Source organism: Coregonus lavaretus (genome assembly GCF_964263955.1).
Source record: "Coregonus lavaretus genome assembly, chromosome: 5".
Lineage (NCBI taxonomy): Eukaryota > Metazoa > Chordata > Actinopteri > Salmoniformes > Salmonidae > Coregonus > Coregonus lavaretus.
The window spans coordinates 76,156,091-76,175,375 of NC_139992.1; the positions used below are offsets into that span (position 1 = coordinate 76,156,091).

Sequence of the window (19,285 nt, forward strand, 5' to 3'; positions counted from 1 at the left end):
CATACCTACGGTAAAATATGGTGGTGGATATCTTATGTTATGGGGCTATTTTGCTTCCACTGGTCCTGGGGCCCTAGATTTTTTTTAAATTACTTGTTCAACTAAATCTCTTTCTCTGAGCAATTATATTAGTATAAAATAATATAATAAACACATTTTGGAGCATGCAATATAGCTCAGTATTTGTATTATTTATTTTATACAGTCTTTTTTGTTCATCTTTATCAAGAGTGCCAATAATTATGGACCTGACATATGTAGATATAGAATTGACTAGAATAGCACATAGGAGATGCAGCTGTGTTGCATTGACATTGTTCTATTCATGACACTCTTTAGCTACAGTGCATGTGCATCACCAGCGTAAGAAATACCTGCTTAATTCAGCTGAGAAGTGTGTGTCCACTCCATCTATTCAGTTTCTATGGTGACGTGGCTAATACCTTTGTTGTCATTCTCTCTCTCTCCCTCCCTCCAGCTCCACACTAAGAGTCCAGAGACTGAAGAGATAATCACACAGGAAAGGATCCTTCCAAAACATACACAGGGATCTGATCTGGAGAGAGTGTGTGTGTGAAGAGGGCGTGTGGTGTGTGTTCTTAACCCCCTCCACCCCTCCACTCCTTACCCACAATCCCGTTCTCCAACCTCCCCTGGGGCTTTACCCCCTGACCCCTAACCCCTGACCCCCAGCCATGATGTCGGGGAAGGGGAAGGCTAGCCCACGTCACCGGCCATGGTCCGTGTACCGGGCTAACACCTTTGACCTCTCGGCTGAGATGATGGGGCTGACTCTGGCAGGTAAGGGCCCTGTTACCATAGTTACCATAGTAACAGTATTCCTGTATGTTTGCCCACTGAGTTAATGCAGGCTGTCAAAATAAGTATGTGCATAAACTTGCCTTGTTAGTCGATGTAGTTGAGAAAAAAATAATATCTGTGTTCTTGTAGGTAACAGTCAGGACCCAGATGAGCCAGTGCTGGAGTTCAGTCTGGGTGAGTGGTGTTGCTGAAGTCAACTTCTCACACAGTTATTCAGCTTGACAACTTCTCACTCCTGTTCAATTGTCTTTGATTTATACAACAGTTAATAGCCGGCTTTTGTCCAGTTAAAAAAATAGAAAAGTCCATAGTCCAGCTCAAGGACAGAACTACATACATTTTTTACATGAAACCGCTCGAATGTGCAGTGCCCCTTTGACAACAGTGTTTTGCCGCTAATTGCATTATGGAACGAACACCCGCACGTAGCCTACTGCCTTGTGCACATTGCTGCGCTTATAATGTGAATAATTAAAAGTTTGTCAACATTTTAAGCTAAACGTTCTCATCTGTTACATCAGACTGTTGCTAGGCCTACTGGTTGTATGAATTTGGGATATATCGTCCCATAACTGTCCCAGGGTCTGTTTGGAATTAGCTATTTCTTTCTCGACAAGCTGACCAATAGAATAGGTAGCCTATACTTTTATATTATAGTAGATCGACATAGGCTAGTGATTTTGCTGTTCGTTACCCATGTTGTTGGCTGAGGAAAAGTAAATATGGGACAATTATTCTAACATGTTCAAAGCGCACATAAGAATTCGGTAAGAAGGACTGCACATCGTTGCTTCCTCGACTTGCATGTTCTGTTAATATGAATTACCATATTCTAAATGTGATTTCTGTCATTCTGAGCACTGTGGGCGGACGCCGTAATCTGTTTACACACCCAATGCATATGGGTCCGGTACATTTCTCAAATGTCCGGTAAATTAAAATGTTGCCGGTCAAATGGAAACCCTGAACAGCACCCATTGATTCTTGAAGAATAAAGCTTATAAATGCCTTAATGGGTTAGTACAACTGTCTTACTTATCATAACCCAAAATCTAAAGTTGCATTACTCTGTCTATTTATTTGAGAGAGGTAACAAATTACATTTCCCCAGCCCCATCCCTATTTTAGGGCCAGGATTGAGATGACAGATTTTGCCTTTAATGTTCACTTCCCTGTTGTACACCCAGCCTGCAGTGAGCTGATCACCCCAGCATTGGACCATAAACCGACCAGCTTTGTTGCGGTCAGCTGTACCACTCCTCCCCAGGCCTTCTGGACCAAACATGCTCAGACAGAGATCATAGAGGTAGAAAGACACCCAGAGATGGACAGTATTTCTGTCACATGTATTTGAAATACGAGTTTAATTACTTCTGAAATATAATCCAATGTATTTTGTAACTTTTCTATACCATTCTTTATAGGGGTTCACAATTTTGTGGCCCCCTTTCACCCTGCATTGGTATCAGAAGTCTGATGGCACTAGGGTGGGATAAGAGTGTCTGCTAAATTACCTAAATGTAAAAATTAACACTTGCAAAGCATGCTGGATATTATTATAATGAGCTCTGCCCCAAAACAAGGCCAATAATAATACAAATTTTCACATTTACATGTATATTTTGGTCATTTAGCAAACACTCTTATCCAGAGCGACTTACAGTCAGTGAATTCAACTAAGGTAGATAAACAACTACATATCACAGTCATTGCAAGTACAATGTTTTTTGTTACTGAGACGGCAGGTAATTTAGTGGTTAAGAGTGTTGTGCCAGTAACCGAAAGGTCGCTGGTTCTAATCCCCGAGCCGACTAGGTGAAAAATCTGTCGATGTGCCCTTGAGCAAGGCACTTAACCCTAATTGCTCCTGTAAGTCGCTCTGGATAAGATAAATGACTTATTTATTTTATTTAGAATGTTGTTGTAGTGAAGGGCTGTTCTTCAAATGTATTTTGTATTTTGAAAATTTTTGAAAATACAAAATTGTATTTTGTATTTTATTTTGATACATTGGTCTTTGTAATTGTAGCAAAATAGCATCTTTGCCCATACCACATTGACCTAACCATAACAATACAGAACCACACTGCTCTACCACGCGTATCCCACTCCTTCTCTACTGTGACAATACCTCCTTTATGTTTGTAACCAGACTGATTCACCACAAATAGTCTCTCTCTCTCTCTCTCTCTCTCTCTCTCTCTCTCTCTCTCTCTCTCTCTCTCTCTCTCTCTCTCTCTCTCTCTCTCTCTCTCTCTCTCTCTCTCTCTCTCTCTCTCTCTCTCTCTCTCTCTCTCCTCTCTCTCTCTCTCTCTCTCTCTCTCTCTCTCTCTCTCTCTCTCTCTCTCTCTCTCTCTCTCTCTCTCTCTCTCTCTCTCTCTCTCTCTCTCTCTCTCTCTCTCTCTCTCTCTCTCTCTCTCTCTCTCTCTCTCTCTCTCTCTCTCTCTCTCTCTCTCTCTCTAGGGTACTAGTAATCCTATCTATCTGAGCAGTATAGCGTTCTTCCAGGACTCTCTGATCAGTCAGCAGACGCAGGTCAAGCTATCTGTGTACGACGTCAAGGACCGCTCCCAAGGCACGGTACGAAATATCACCCTCTATAACTACTCCAACTCCCCCACTGCAGTCAACTGCCCCAAACCTCACAACCTTCCAAACTCTTCAACCCCAAACTAATCAAACACTCCACTCCAGATGTACCTGATGGGGTCAGCCATGTTCCCTGTGAAGGAGCTGCTGCAGGACAAACACCACAGACTACACCTAACCCTCAGGTAACACACACACTCACACACGCACTCACACACACACACACACACACACACAACCTCCACATACACGCACGCACGCACGCACGCACACACACACACACACCACACACAACCTCCACATACACTCTCAGCTATTGTTAAACAGTAGGGCCAGGTATGGGTATAAGGGCCTAAGTACTGTAGAGACACCTATTACTGTCTGTCCCCAGGTCAGCGGAGAGCGAGCGCATCGGCAACATCACCATCATCGCCTGGCAGATAGAGGAGAGGAGGGAGCAGAGAGTCCCTGTCGCCCGGCAGGACACCATCAATGGCAGGGTGAGTGGCCTGGTCTGGTTCTTACTGAGGAAGAAGACCATAAGGTCAAAACTTAGTAATACCCATATTATCTGATTTGTTTGAAGATGTACCATAGAGTATGTACTGTAGGCCTACTTTGTAAAATGTTTGTTGGATTATTTTTTAGCACCTTTTCCTATTCTCTTTTCCTGGCTTACCTGTCTATGTTCAGATCACTGCCCTCTGCCCGAGGCTAGCTAGGGACTCAGCCATATTGCTTTCACTTGTTTGGTCAGTGGCGAAGAAGGACAAGGAGAAAGGTTAAATCCACATGGTAGAAACTCAGCCAGTCGGTTCAGGTCACTTGTCAACTGAAGGGTATCCAGGATGAATCATACAATGATGATGTCTGTTCCTTTTGTGTGTCTCAGATGGTACTTCCAGTGGATGACAGCCTGACTGAGTCCGTGAACATCAGGGCCAAGTCTGCGTCTCTGTGCAAAGACACACTGCTGAAGGCTGGTGAGTGTGTGTTCCAGTGTGTGTCAGTGTGTGTTTCTCTATTGGCAAGTGTGTGTTTGTCTTAAAGGGCAATTCCACCACTTTTCAACCTCATATTCATTATCTCCAGCACCAAACCAGTGTATGTGAAAACAGCACGCTTCTATAATCTGTGACATCACAGGGTAGGATAAAACATTTAATTTAAAAAACAGTGATTTTCAAAACCTGCAATGAGATTCTAGCCAGAGACATCACAAGGTATTTTCTTTATTGAGACATTTTCACAGACATGTTCAATCTATCCTCGTCTCAGTCTGTAATCCCAACATTTTTTTAACTGACCACCATTGTCCCTGTTCCCAAGAGCTCCAAGGTAACCTGCCTAAATGACTATCATCCTGTAGCACTCACATCTGTAATTATGAAGTGCTTTGAAAGGCTGGTCATGATACACATCAACACCATTATCCCAGACACCCTAAACCCACTCCAATTCGCATACTGCCTCAACAGATCCACAGATGACGCAATCTCAATTGAACTTCACACTGCCCTCTCCCACCTGGACAAGAGGGGAAATAACTATGTGAGAATGCTGTTCATAAACTACAGCTCAGCGTTCAACACCATAGTCCCCTCCAAGCTCATCACCAAACTAGGGACCCTGGGACTGAACCCCTCCCTCTGCAACTGGATCCTGAACTTTCTGACGGGCTGTAGGGTAGGGTAGGCAACAACACCACCACCATGCTGACCCTCAACACAGGGCCCCTCAGGGGTGTGTGCTCAGTCCACTCCTGTACTCCCTGTTCACCCACGACTGCGTGGCCACGCACGACTTCAACACCATCATCAAGTTTGCTGACGACACGATGGTGGTAGGCCTGATCACGATGGTGGTAGCGATGAGTCAGCCTACAGGGAGGAGGTCAGAGAATTAGCAGTGTGGTGCCAGGACAACAACCTCTCCCTCAACGTCAGTAAGACCAAGGAGCTGATCGTGGACTTATAAGAGAAAGAGGGGAGAGCACGCCCCCATCCACATCGACAGGGCTGTTGTGGAGCGGGTCGTGAGCTTCAAGTTCCTTGGCGTCCACGTCACTAAGGACTTAACATGGTCCACACACACCCGCACAGTCGTGAAGAGGGCACGGCAGCGCCTCTTCCCCCTCAGGAGGCTGAAAATATCTGGCAAGGCCCTCGGATCCTCAAAAAGTTCCACAGCTGCACCATCAAGAGCATCTTGGTATGGCAAATGCACCGCCCTTGACCTCAAAGTGTTACAGAGGGTGGTTCGGACAGCCCAGTACATCACTGGTGGTGTCAGAGGATGGCCCGAAGAATTGCCAAAGACTCCAGTCACCCAAGCCATAGACTGTTCACTCTGCTACTGTCCGTCAAACGGTACCAGAGCATCGGCTCTCGGACCAACAGGCTCCGAGACAGCTTCTACCCCCAAGCTGTAAGACTAAATAGCCAGACTGCTAAATAGTCCATTAATGGTACCCAAACTATCTGCACTGCCTCTATCTTGCACTGACCCTACGCACACTCAAACCAAACCATATACACACTCACTCACACACACTACATTGACACTCCCACACAAAACCCACACACATTCACATACACTACATACGCCCACACACACACATAACACACACACGCAGACCGACACAACACAAACACACATACAGTGCTGTGAAAAAGTATTGGCCCTCTTTCTGATTTTCTCTATTTCTGCATTTTTTTATACTGAATGTTATCAGATCTTCAAACAAAGCCTAATATTAGATAAAGGGAACCTGCGTTTACAAATAACAACAAAAAATATATACTTATTTTATTTATTTAATTAACAGTTATGCAACACCCAATTCCCCTGTGTGAAAAAGTAATTGCCCCCTTACACTCAATAACTGGTTGTGACTGCAACCAAATGCTTCCTGTAGTTGTTGATCAGTGTCTCACATCCCTGTAGAGGAACTTTGGCCCACTCTTGCATGCAGAACTGCTTTAACTCAGCTACATTTTTTCAAGCATGAACTGCTCGTTTCAAGTCCTGCCACAACGACTTTGACTAGGCAATTACAAAACTTCAAATTTGTAGACTTGTGGACTTGATTGTGTGTTTTGGATCATGGTCTTGCTGCATGACCAAGCTACGTTTCAGCTTCAGCTCACAGACGGATGGCCTGACATTCTCCTGTAGAATTCTCTGATACATAGCATAATTCTATTGAGGCAAGTCATCCAGGTCCTGAGGCAGCAAAGCATCCCCAAACCATCACACTACCACCACCATGCTTGACTGTTGGTATGAGGTTCTTACTGTGGAATGCAGTTTAAAAAATAAAAGCATTCCACAGTAAGAACCTTATACCAATGGTCAAGCATGGTGGTGGTAGTGTGATGGGGATTGAGTGTAACGGGGCAATTACTTTTTCACACAGGGTCATTGGGTGTTGCATAACTTTGTTAATGAAATAAATGAAATAAGTATGTCATTGTTGTGTTATTTCTTCATTCAGGTTCCTTTATCTAATATTAGGTTTTGGTTGAAGATCTGATAACATTCAGTATAAAAAATATGCAAAAATAGAGAAAATTAGAAAGGGGGCAAATACTTTTTCACGGCACTGTACATACACATTACACACACACACTTTTACACTCATTTTGTGATGGGTGATTTGAAGGAGTCAGGCGCAGGAGGACAAATCACAGAATAAAAGGTTTATTCTGAACACAGTAGTACGCAGCAATGCCTCAAACACTTCAGTGCGGAAAATCAGGCGCACTGGAAACAACGAAAATCACAGGTGAAAATAACCCAGCGATACAAAATAACAAAGAGCTCCACCGAGCTAATCGAACCTCCACAATAAACAATCACACACAAAGACAAGGGGGCAGAGGGGACACTTATACAGGTACTGATGAGGGGATATGAACCAGGTGTGTGTAATAAACAAGACAAAACAAATGGAATGATGAGATGAGGAGCGGCAGTGGCTAGAAGGCCGGTGATGACGAACGCCGAAGCCTGCCCGAACAAGGAGAGGTGGAAGTCGTGACACATTTGCTGCTGCTACTGTTCTTTATTTTACTCTTATTATTATCTATCCTGATGCCTAGTCACTTTAACCTGCTTTCATCTACCTCAAATACCTTGTACCTCTGCACATTGGTCTGGTACTAGTACTTCATCTATATACTGTAGCTCCATTCTTGTGTATTTTATTTTATTCCTCTTGTGTTACTATTTTATTTCTATTTTAAGACTCTGCATTGTTGGGAAGGGCTTGTAAGCAAGCATTTCACGTTAAAGTCTACACCAGTTGTATTCAGCGCATGTAACAAATACAATTTGATTTGATTTGATTCCCGATGATGTCATCGGGTAGAACTTTTGAACCTTTTTACTATTTTTGTGTCGTAGAACTTTTTAACTTTTTAACTATTTTTGTTCTACAAAACATAGAAATGCGGGAGATAATGAAAATTTGGTTGAAAAGTGTTGGAATTGCCCTTTAAGTGTGTGTTTAAATGAGACAGTATGTATGTCCTTCTCTATTCATAGCATACAGAGAGTTTACATTTGAGGGTTCCTACAGATTGAGGAATTATGACTGACGCACTGCATCCCACTGCTGGCTTGCATTTGAAGCTAAGCAGGGTTGGTCCTGGATGGGAGATCAGATGCTGCTGGAAGTGGTGTTGGAAGGCCAGTAGGAGCCACTCTCTCCTCTGATCTAAAAAAAATATTCCAATGTCCCAGGGCAAGGACATTGCCCTGTGTAGGGTGCTGTCTTTTGGATGGGACATTCAACGGGTGTCCTGACTCTCTGTGGTCACTAAAGATCCCATGGCACTTATTGTAAGAATAGGGGTGTTAACCCTGGTGTCCTGGCTATATTCCCAATCTGGCCCTCATACCATCATGGCCACCTAATCATCCCCAGCTTCCAATTGGCTCATTCCTCTCCCCTGTAACTATTCCCCAGGTCGTTGCTGTAAATGAGAATGTGTTCTCAGTCAACTTACCTGGTAAAATAAGGGTAAAATAAATGCTTTTAATAAATTATGTAATTTATGTATTGACTGGTGTATTGCTGTGCTGTCAGTGTTTGGGGGCACCATGTCTCGTATGTACCGTTTCCCCACCACGGACGGGAACCACCTGCGTATCCTGGAGCAGATGGCTGAGAGTGTCCTCTCTCTACACATCCCTCGACAGTTTGTCAAACTACTGCTGGAGGAGGACGCTGTCAGGTACCATGCTATACACTGTTCAAATGAAGTGCTTTGTAACACTAAAACTAATGGCAGCTGAGCTGCCACCGACGTGAAGGAGACAAAACCTTAAATCATCCTGAGAGGTTTTGAAACATTACATGGTGTGCTGTAACACCACTTAATCAAGTGTTGAGCAACACCTTGCCAGGGACTGGGAACACTACTGGAAAAGTAAGTTTGAAAATACTCTTTCAGTATTTCGAGTTCTGTTTAGTTCAGAATTAGATACCTTCTCTTTTGGCGTCGTTTCCTCTCTCTGTTTCATATCCTGCCTAGTGCAGAATTAGATAACTTTTTCTGGAGTATTTTAATGTTTAACATTGGTTTATGTATCTGATAATTTGCCAGTTTAACCCATTTTGGCAGGAATTGTTGAGCACAGTGCTCAAACCACCAGCAGTGACTAGAGGTTTTACAGTAAGCATTGCAGGTTACTGTATTTGCCTCTAACAGGTTTTGTTCAGTGGAGGCTCCTCAGAGGAGTGAATTTCATAAAAATAAAAATAGTGAAACAAAAAAAAGTGATACTTTTTATATAAAACTATACTAAATATATTCACGTCACCAAATAATGTATTAAAACACACTGTTTTGCAATGAAGGTCTACAGTGGCCTCAACAGCACTCTGTAGGGTAGCACCATGGTGTAGCTGGAGGACAGCTAGCTTCCGTCCTCCTCTGGGTACATTGACTTATATACAAATCCTAGGAGGCTTGTGGTTCTCACCCCCTTCCATAGACTTGCACAGTAATTATGACAACTTCCAGAGTATGTCCTCCAACCTATCAGAGTTCTTGCAGCATGAACTGACATCTTGTCCACCCAATCAAAGGATCAGAGAATGAATCTAGCACTGAAAGCATAAGCTACAGCTAGCTAGCACTGCAGTGCATAAAATGTGGTGAGTAGTTAACTCAAAGAGAGAGAAAGACAATAGTTGAACAGTTTGAACAAAACCATTTCTTCAAAAATGAACGAGAAGAGAGAAAGAGAGAGCTAGCTATATTTAATATGTTTTTTCCCTTTCGCTGTAGGCTGTGTGTATCGGTTAGCATTTATGATATGAAGGTTTGGCTTGGAAAGGTTTTTTCACCTGGTCACAGACAGCTGGTGTGTTGTGCACTGAAGTCCACAAGGGAAGGGAAAAGGTGAGAGGAGGAGAGCGTGTAGGTACAAGAAGGAATAATAGAACGATCTGGCTGCTATGAAAGTGTACTGCTTTTGCGTGTGATCAGGGGTGTATTCATTCCGCTGATTCTTAAATGGAAGCAAACGTAACGAAACGGGGATAAACATACCTGAATTTGTCCAATAGAAACTCTTGTTTGCAACTGTTGGACTAAGGATTACACCCTAGATCAGCTAGATGCAGGCAATATTGTGCAAGGCAGTATTGAATGTGTCAATGTCTTTCACCTTCGATTACTCACCTTTTTCTCTGCCTGTGCACCTACGTTGTAAACTTTCATTCATAGGCTAGGTTGTACCAACCTCATGATGGGTATAGGGAAAATAAAAGTATCATGTAGTAAGTAACCTAAACCTATAAATGTTACATTGAGCTGGGTGAACGGAATATGAATGACAGTCATCCAATATGCTGTAATAGAAATAAGGCCATGCTCATTAAAAATCCTCCCTCATCTTAAACGGCACCAACCGCCACTGGTTTTGATATCCGTTTATCATGATCCATTAGGCCTACACATCATGGCACAACATGCTGCTTAATACTAACATACAATATACTTTTCTTTCCTCAAACATGCATACGACATTGTGTACCCACAATCCTCTGAAAACAGAGCCACGTGTCAAGATAGGAAGTGCAAGGAGAGTTCAATCACTCAATTTCCTCTATCTTTGGTTATCCTCATAACATATACTTACATTTTGAGCAACATGTTAAGTTAGATTTATTTTTTAAATTAACAAATCATTGCATTCATTTTTATTAAGTATATTTTGGTTGCATTTCTTAACCAGTTGATTGTATGAGAAACACGGTCTGCAAAAATATATGTTTATTTTGTGTTTTGATGCTGCCTTTTTATGTGCACTGAAACTGCTAAAAAGTGTTTTCACAACATTCTCTTAAAAACACCAATATTCAGATTGAAGAACCACTTTGGGTGTTTGAGAGTACTTATATTCTGTTTTAAAACACTTTCTGTGTATCAGAACACTTACATTGGGTTTACATTCAAACACCCTCCAACCACCAGATCTCAGGTTAGGTGCACTATAATGGTGTTTTGAATCTTTTTACTCTTACAGTGTACTACTGTGTGTGTGTGTGTGCGTTTGTGTGTGTGTGTGTGAGTGCATATGTGTGTGTCCGTGCGTGTGTGCATGGATCACTGACTCTTTGTGTGTGTGTGTGTGTGTGTGTGTGTGTGTGTGCGTGTGTGCGTGTGTGTGTGCGTGTGTGCGTGTGTGCGTGTGTGTGTGTGTGTGTGTGTGTAGGGTGTGTGAATTGGAGGAGTTGGGGGAGTTGTCTCCATGTTGGGAGAACCTGAGGAGGGAGATTATTGCTCAGTACCAGACCATCATCCTCACCTACCAGGAGACCATCGGCGACCTACACGAATATAAAGGTTAGCGCCATAACCTTTATAAAACATTACATCAACATACCAGAAAACATAACAATCCTGCTAGACTGCACCTAAACATTTAAAAAACATATTACTAATATCACTGCTGTTAGTAACAAGTGTTAACAACACCGCAATGATTAGCCCTATAAATGGTATGCGAAATTAATGGTATTTTAAATGAACTTGGACATCTGACATATTCATAACATGAATAAAAAACACAATGTCCAAATGTAAAAGTTTATATAAAATATAATACATTTGGTGTACAATTTATAGGGCTATGCAATGATATGCTATAACATATCACTACAGATATATCAGAAACCTGTTACATTAGCACTGTTAGCTCTATAATATAATATTTAATATCACTAATGCATCAGTAACATGCAAAAGTACAATAGTTGGCATCATCATAACATATCCACCCTACTCCTCTTCCAGGTCCCTCCTTTAAATCCAGTACTCTGAAAGCAGAGAAGAAGCTGGAGTTTATCCCCACTAACCTACACGTCCAGAGGATGAGAGTACAAGGAGAGTCTGGCTATGGTAGGGGACCTGTTATATCTATCAGTCTCTATGGTAGGGGACCTGTTATATCTATCAGTCTCTATGGTAGGGGACCTGTTATATCTATCAGTATCTATGGTAGGGGACCTGTTATATCTATCAGTCTCTATGGTAGGGGACCTGTTATATCTATCAGTCTCTATGGTAGGGGACCTGTTATATCTATCAGTCTCTATGGTAGGGGACCTGTTATATCTATCAGTCTCTATGGTAGGGGACCTGTTATATCTATCAGTCTCTATGGTAGGGGACCTGTTATATCTATCAGTCTCTATGGTAGGGGACCTGTTATATCTGTCAGTCTCAATATCCTTTATATCCATCTTGTTCAATGTAATTCTCCACAGCAAGCATGTTTATATCTGTCTAAAAGTGCTCTCTTCCCCTTCACCTCCCTCTCCTCCCTCCTCCCTCCTCCTCCCTCTCACCCATCTCTCCTCTCCCTCCTCCCTCTTCCTCCCTCCCTCCTTTCCTCCCTCCCTTTCCTCTCCCTCCTCTCCCAGACAGGACCTATGACATAGTGACTATAGGAGCGCCAGCAGCCCACCACCAAGGCTTTAAGCACTGTGGTCTCCGGAAACTCATCCACAAGTTTGAGGAGGCTAGGAAACAGTGAGACAATATTTTCTGGAGCGAATGGTCGGGTGGCCGGAACATAGTTTTGAATAATTTGTACACTGCAGATTTTTTTACCTTGATTGTATTGGAATATGATCACATATGCCTCTTTATTTATGCGTGGGAATATTTGGGAACAGATTTCCTAAATTAAAATAACTTTGAGCTGATTTCCTGGTGATCTTACAGTCTTTTATGTCCAACACCAAAATAAATTATTAATATTTATTTGCTTAGAAAACTTGAGAGGCCAAATAAAATCAATTGGGGCTGCCAATTGGGGAACCCTGCTATAGATACATAATTTAATCATTTAATTGTTATCATTGATTTAGATTTCTAACCTTTGATTGAAATGTCTCCTTTTTGCTTGCTTTCTGATCAGTGCATATGAGGAGGAATGGTGAGATCTGTCACCTGCTCTGTTTATGTGTGCAGTTTCAATGGATTTATTTGTTTGTGTTCTGTATTACATCGTTTTAAACCAGCACATTTTCACCCTTGATCGCGCTCTCTCGCTCTCTCTCTCTCATTCTCTCTCTCTTTCTTTCTCTCCCTCCCACTCACACACACACATATAAACACACACCTACCAGCAGTGCTGGGTCTGGCTCTAAGCTGGTGGCCTACCTGCCTCAGGACGTGGTGAGAGCGAAGGAGCTGATTGGTCAGATCAACACCTTGAAGACCCAGGTGTGCTACTACATCGAACGTTTGTCCCGCGCTGCCAAGGAACGCTCAGCTAACGCTCTGGAGAGAACCCTCACCATTCTCTCTGAGAAGGTATGAAAGGGTGAGAGAGGGAGGCAGGAGGGGAGGGAGACATGTATCTATCTATACAATCAATATGTATTTCACTGTATTAATATACACTATTATATTTCCCTTGTCTCCTCCTCTCCATGTCTCTCCTCCATATCTGTCCCCCTCTCCCTGTCTCTCCTCCATCTCTCTCCTCCTTTCCCTGTCTCTCTTTCATCTCTATCCCCCTCTCCAGACTCGTCAGTTGGTGACAGTGTGTGACTCTAAGCTGCTGTCCTCTGCCATCCTGGCCCTCTCTGCCGCCCGTCCAGAATACATTTCCCAGAAGGGCACTCCCTCCCCCTCCTCCCTCACTCCTTCTCCCTCTCCATCCCGCTCCCCCTCTCGCCACGCTACCTCCCCCTCTCGCCAATCCACCTCCCCCTCTCGCCACTCCATCTCCCCTCGCCACTCCGTATACCAGGAAGGAGAGGGGGGGAGAGGCAAGCGCTCCTCCCTACAGGCTGACTGGCACGAGGAGAACTGGGTAAGATGACATTGATATCTTTTGTTTAAGAATTGAGAATAACAACAATATTGTATGGAATTTATATAGAAAGTGTATTCCATATTTAATCATATCACATCCCTCTCTCTTTCTGTCGCTGTCAACCCCCCCTCAGGAGAAGGTATGGTTGAATGTGGATAAGAGTCTGGACTGTGTGATCCAGAGGGTGGACAGACTGCTGGCCAAAGACAGACTGCAGAGTGACAGTAGCAGTGAGGATGTGTTCCTGGATGCTCAGCAGCAGACCAATGCCACTACTAAGAAAGGTAAACACACACACACTTCATACAGTCAAATGAACTGACTGAAATTAGGCAGCTGTTAAAGTAAAACAGGCACACTGATTGATTGGTTAATTGTTTAATTGACTGGTTGATTGGGTCAGGGGATAAAAGTGAATGTATGTGAATCCCTTGAGGTATCCATGGAAACAGAGAAGCCTTCTGGATACACCCAGAATCTTCATCCCCTGCTCTTCCTCCATCATCATCATCATCATCCTCATTGTCATCATTCCCTTATCTGACCATCACATGTCAGTCAAACCATGAAAGACAACAGCACTGTAGGTTCATGTCCACTTTGACTCCTCCATATTGTAATATTGTTCTGTATTATTCTTAACTAGCAGACATACACTCACAAATGCACACACCCACTCTGTCCTTAAAGTAAATATGTTTTTATCATCTCCCCTTTAGACAGCAGCCCAGAGGTAGAAAAGGAAAAGCCCTCCCCAGGTAAGAACAATAATGTGTGAGTGTGTCTATAGATATACTGTATAACCTCTCTCCTTTCTCTACCAGGTGAATGGAGTGAGGCCTTGTACCCCCTCCTGACTACCCTGTCAGAGTGTGTGTCTCTGATGAGTGACAAGGCTAAGAAGTCCATGGTGTTCCTCCTAATGCAGGACAGTGCTCCCACCATCGCCATGAGCCTCACGCTACAGTACAGAAGAGATGTGGTCTTCTGCCAGACGGTGGGTTTACACACACACACACACACACACACACACACACACAGATGCACACAAAGATGCGAGCACACACATACGTACACAGATACGTGCGCACACGCACACTCACACACACACACACACACACAATTATATTAGTATGATTGATGTTCTACATCGGACATTATTGTTGTATTGATCTATAACATTATTATTATTATTAATGATTAATAGTTGTATTGATGATTATATATATTATTTATATTTGTATAGATGATTTATAGTTGTATTGGTGTTTCCCCTTCTGTAGCTGTCAGCTCTGATCAGTGGCTTCATCATCAAGCTGAGGAACTGTCTCCACGACGATGGCTTCCTCAGGCAGCTCCACATCATCGGCCTGCTAGTCCAGTATGAGGGCCTTCTCAGCACCTACGGTAACCTGCTGACTGTGTGTGTGTGTGCGTTCTTGAATTTATGTCTTAGAATACACACACAAATATGTTGATTTGAAACCTGCTATTTTTTAAATACTTTATTTATAGATTTTCAAATATGAGAACTGAAACCTATTCTTACCCCTTACTCTCTTCAATCTTAAAGGGGAGGAGCTGGCCATGTTGGAGGACATGAGTGTTGGCGTGATGGACCTGCGAAATGTCACCTTAAAGGTTACCCAGGCAACCTCGGTCTTCGGCCCAGATATGCTGCCTGTCATCACCGGGAACCGGGACGGCTTCAACGTCAGGGTTCCGTTACCAGCGGCGATGTTTGATGCGTTGCCACGGGAGATCCAAAACGGGATGCTGCTGCGGGTTCAGCCTGTTCTCTTCAATGTGGGAATCAATGAACAGCAGACACTGGCCGAGAAGTGAGTGAACGAGAGAGGAGAGGGGAGGAGAGATGAGGAGAGACAAGGAGAGGAAAGGAGAGTGGGAGAGGTTATAAGAGGATTGAAGGAGATATGGGATAAGAGGAGAGGTGGAGAGAAGAGAAGACAGCAGCACAATGGAAGAGAGAGTTAAGAAGGGGTAGTCAGGATGTGTGTTACCATGGCAATGGCAGCCAGCTGACATTTGTGGTAATACCATATAAGTGATGATTGTTACCTTGAATAATCACGAGCGTCTGGTTATTGTGTGTTTTCGAAGCGTGTTTATTAGATTTGCCAGTACAGACTAGAAATGATATGTGCTTGCACATAAAAAAGTATTATAAAAAAAAAAGAAATGCTATGGTAATTCCTCAACAATGCCAATGATGGAGACCGTGAGAACATTAGGTCTACTCCCTATAGACTGTAAGAAATTATGATGTGTTGTAGCTTTGCTTAATGAGCAGTACAGAGAAATCCAATCTATCTGTGTGTCTATAGGTTTGGAGACACATCTCTCCAGGAGGTGATTAACATGGAGAATATGGCTCGTCTCAGCTCCTACTATGACCAGTTTAAAGAGGTCCTACCTGAGGAATGTGAGTCACATACCCTCATCTTAACCTCAACCACTAATAAAGTGGTTAACAACCTGGTTCTTAAAATGTACGTCAGTGCAATAATACTCCTCTCCTCTCTCTCCAGGCCTCCCTTGTACCCGTAGTCAGACCAGCCTGCCTGAGCTGCTAAAGCTGCTGAGTCAGAACATCAACGCCAGGAAGAGCAAGAACGTAGAGATCCTGTGGCAGGCAGCAGAGGTAGAGACATTCTCGCCTTCTCTTTCTCTCTCCACAAGACACTTCTATCATTGACTGAATGAGCTGAAGTCTGCCTGACTCTCTATTCTTCTCCATTCATTCCTCTACTCTACTCTCCTCTCCTCTCCTCACCCTTTCTCCTCTGCCCCAATCTTCTTTCTCTCTCTCTATCTCCCTGTCTCTCCCTCCCCAGGCGTGTCGACGTCTGAACGGAGTGCGTTTTACCAGCTGTAAGAGTGCTAAGGACCGTACAGCCATGTCTCTAACCCTAGAGCAGTGTCTCATCCTCCAGCAGGAGCACGCCCTGGCCCCACAGGTCTTCTCCCAGGCCCTTGACTGCATGCGCAGGTCAGCTGGCCACACAACTGCCTGAACAAAACGAGACAAGACATGTAGCGTTTATCATGTAACATTTGAGGAAAGGAAGAATTATGTCAATGTATATAATAACTTGATGTTTTCCTATACCCTCTAACTCTATCTCCTCTTACCTTTTAACCCATCACCCCCTCTTTTCTCCTCCTCTCTAAACTCCTCTCCTCCCCCCTCTCCTTCTCTCTACTCTCCTTTCCTTCTCTCTCCTGTCCTTTACTTGACCCTCCCCTCCCCCCTCTCCTTCTCTCTCTCCTCTCCCCTCCTCTCCTCCTCCTGATAGTGAGGGCTGCAGACGAGAGAACACCATGAAGAATGTAGGATGTCGTAAATACGCCTTCAACTCCCTCCAGCTGAAGGCCTTTCCCAAACTGTACCGCCCACCTGAGGGCACCTATGGGAAAGTAGAGACCTGAATGGACAAACCAGCTGCCCATCTCTCAAAGTAGCCAATAGAAGGGGAAAGGGACTAAACAACGTCAACAACAACATAAAAGCAAAACAACATCACAAAAGCAACTGCCCCCTTTATATAGTGCTGCATCCCTGTTGATGATTTCATGTTATCTGTGGTAGATTGTTTGATAGCAGTTCACTCTCTTTTGCGATTAGAATCGCTCCATTATGTCATGACAACCACTACACGCACACAACAACAACAATAACAATAACTTAAGAACAACTTTTCAAATCCATTGTCACATATTGTTTTGGACCTAATTGTAGAGTTGTACTTGTTTTAGTTTTATTTAGAAAGGGAGGGAAAGGGGGATACCTAGTCAGTTGCACAACTGAATGCATTCAACTGAAACGTGAGCTCTTATCATAAGGCCTGTGTTCTAACCACTGTCTCTCATGGAACTTTAAAAATAAAATTCAAATCAAGTACATTTAAAGAGAACAAAACCTTTGTATGCAGAGAATCAATGTCTTACTTGCTCACACACTCCACTCCTACAACAAGCACAGTGAACTGATGATATACAGAGATCAGACATAGACATACTTGTATCTCTGATGTATGAAGACTATCCCATCTAATGTTATTTTGTTATCCTTTTTCTATTTGGTAATACATCTACTGGACAGGGTTTGTGCAAAGTAGAGGGCCAGTATCCTGTGTTTTAGTTTTACAGCAAAGATATTGTGTAAGCAAGGCTTGGTAGTCTACTGAGAGGCATAGACAGTTACAGTGGTCAAGGTTAATCTTTCACTTGCCACTACAAGTTTAAAGTTTTACATTTTGTCATTGAGTGCATGGTACAATGCTCCACTATATAAGATGCAAGCATGGATAGAGTTCACACACAGCAAACTTAATCCAAAAACAACACAAATAAATGATGTGCCCACATGCGTGTAGATTTTATTAAACTGAAAAGGAATATAGGATCCAAATCTTGCACTCCCCCCCAACCCCTCTCTGTTCATGAAGTTGTTTATATACAGGTCCAGGTTCTAGATGATAGGCATATTTACTTTACATCAGACTATAGACTGAGCCAAACTAGAATATTAGCTTAGAGTAAGGAACAGTGTCATAAGAAAGTTCCTCCTCTTACTGTATGTCTGCAGCTATTCTCTGTGAGTTCATCTCATCTCTTATTAAAAGAGCTCCTGGTTGATTTCACGACAGGACCAAAACACAACACTGGCTTATTAATTGTAAAACCAATGGAGCGAAAAGGAAGTGTCTTACTTTTGAATGCATGTAGATAGAGAATCCTCACATTATCATTGTACTTTTGGAAATAAGGGACTTGTACACTGAATAGAAGCCTGTTTAAAATGGACAGTGTTTTGCGTTAAATTGTACTGTGAACCTTTCACTGGCTTCTGTTTCCATGTTTACCTATAGATTTTATTGTACATTACAGAGACATTTAAAACATTTGTTTAAACCTTATTCTGCTAAATATTATTGATGCTGATGCACTGAAAATTGCTGAAAAACGTTGCCAAAATGCTGCCAGAGTTTTATCCATTTAATTTTACATGTAGTTTATTTGTCTTTGTATGTAATGAACGTTATTGAACCGCACACTTTCAGGTAGGAACATCTGTATAGGTATAGGCTTTGCTGTAAAATGTGCTTTCATAAACTCTCCTCTGTAACTTGAGCTATTAAAATGAGAGCATTAAACTGTTTCACCATATTCTGTGTGACATTTTAAAGTATCCCTCTGGTCTCTATTGTCTGTCTTGTCTGTCTGCACGCATGCATACACACACACACACACACAGTTCTAAACTGTCTTGAAAAGGCCTCTTTAAAGGGATAGTTCACCCAAATAACAAAATTACACATTGGTTTCCTTACCCTGTAAGCAGTCTATGGACAAGATTTGACAGCAATCCATGATTTGGTTAGTTTCCCTGGCACTGTTTCCACATGCTAACGTTTTGGGATTTGTGGCACAAATCCTATTCAAGTCATGGGACCAATATTAGCAATTTCATTAATATTCATAAGACTTGACCTAGAACCCATCG

General features: G+C 42.8%; 1 protein-coding gene across 1 annotated transcript; it reads left to right on the forward strand.

Annotated features, from left to right (window-relative positions):
• Positions 1–698: 698 nt before the first annotated feature.
• On the forward strand, positions 699–18,969 carry LOC311129350 (inositol polyphosphate-4-phosphatase type I A-like; the record flags this gene model as incomplete). The annotated part of the gene is made up of 23 exons (XM_084161617.1): positions 699–801; positions 952–996; positions 2,010–2,128; positions 3,286–3,402; positions 3,517–3,596; positions 3,803–3,911; positions 4,304–4,394; positions 8,504–8,651; positions 11,143–11,273; positions 11,724–11,828; positions 12,353–12,461; positions 13,064–13,250; positions 13,465–13,755; positions 13,892–14,042; positions 14,195–14,341; positions 14,478–14,516; positions 14,583–14,755; positions 15,042–15,165; positions 15,332–15,599; positions 16,104–16,201; positions 16,308–16,420; positions 16,614–16,768; positions 17,076–18,969. The coding sequence occupies 23 exons, from the start codon at positions 699–701 to the stop codon at positions 17,206–17,208; spliced, it is 3,036 nt and encodes a 1,011-aa protein (XP_084017743.1). The 3' UTR covers positions 17,209–18,969.
• Between the last annotated feature and the right edge of the window lie 316 nt (positions 18,970–19,285).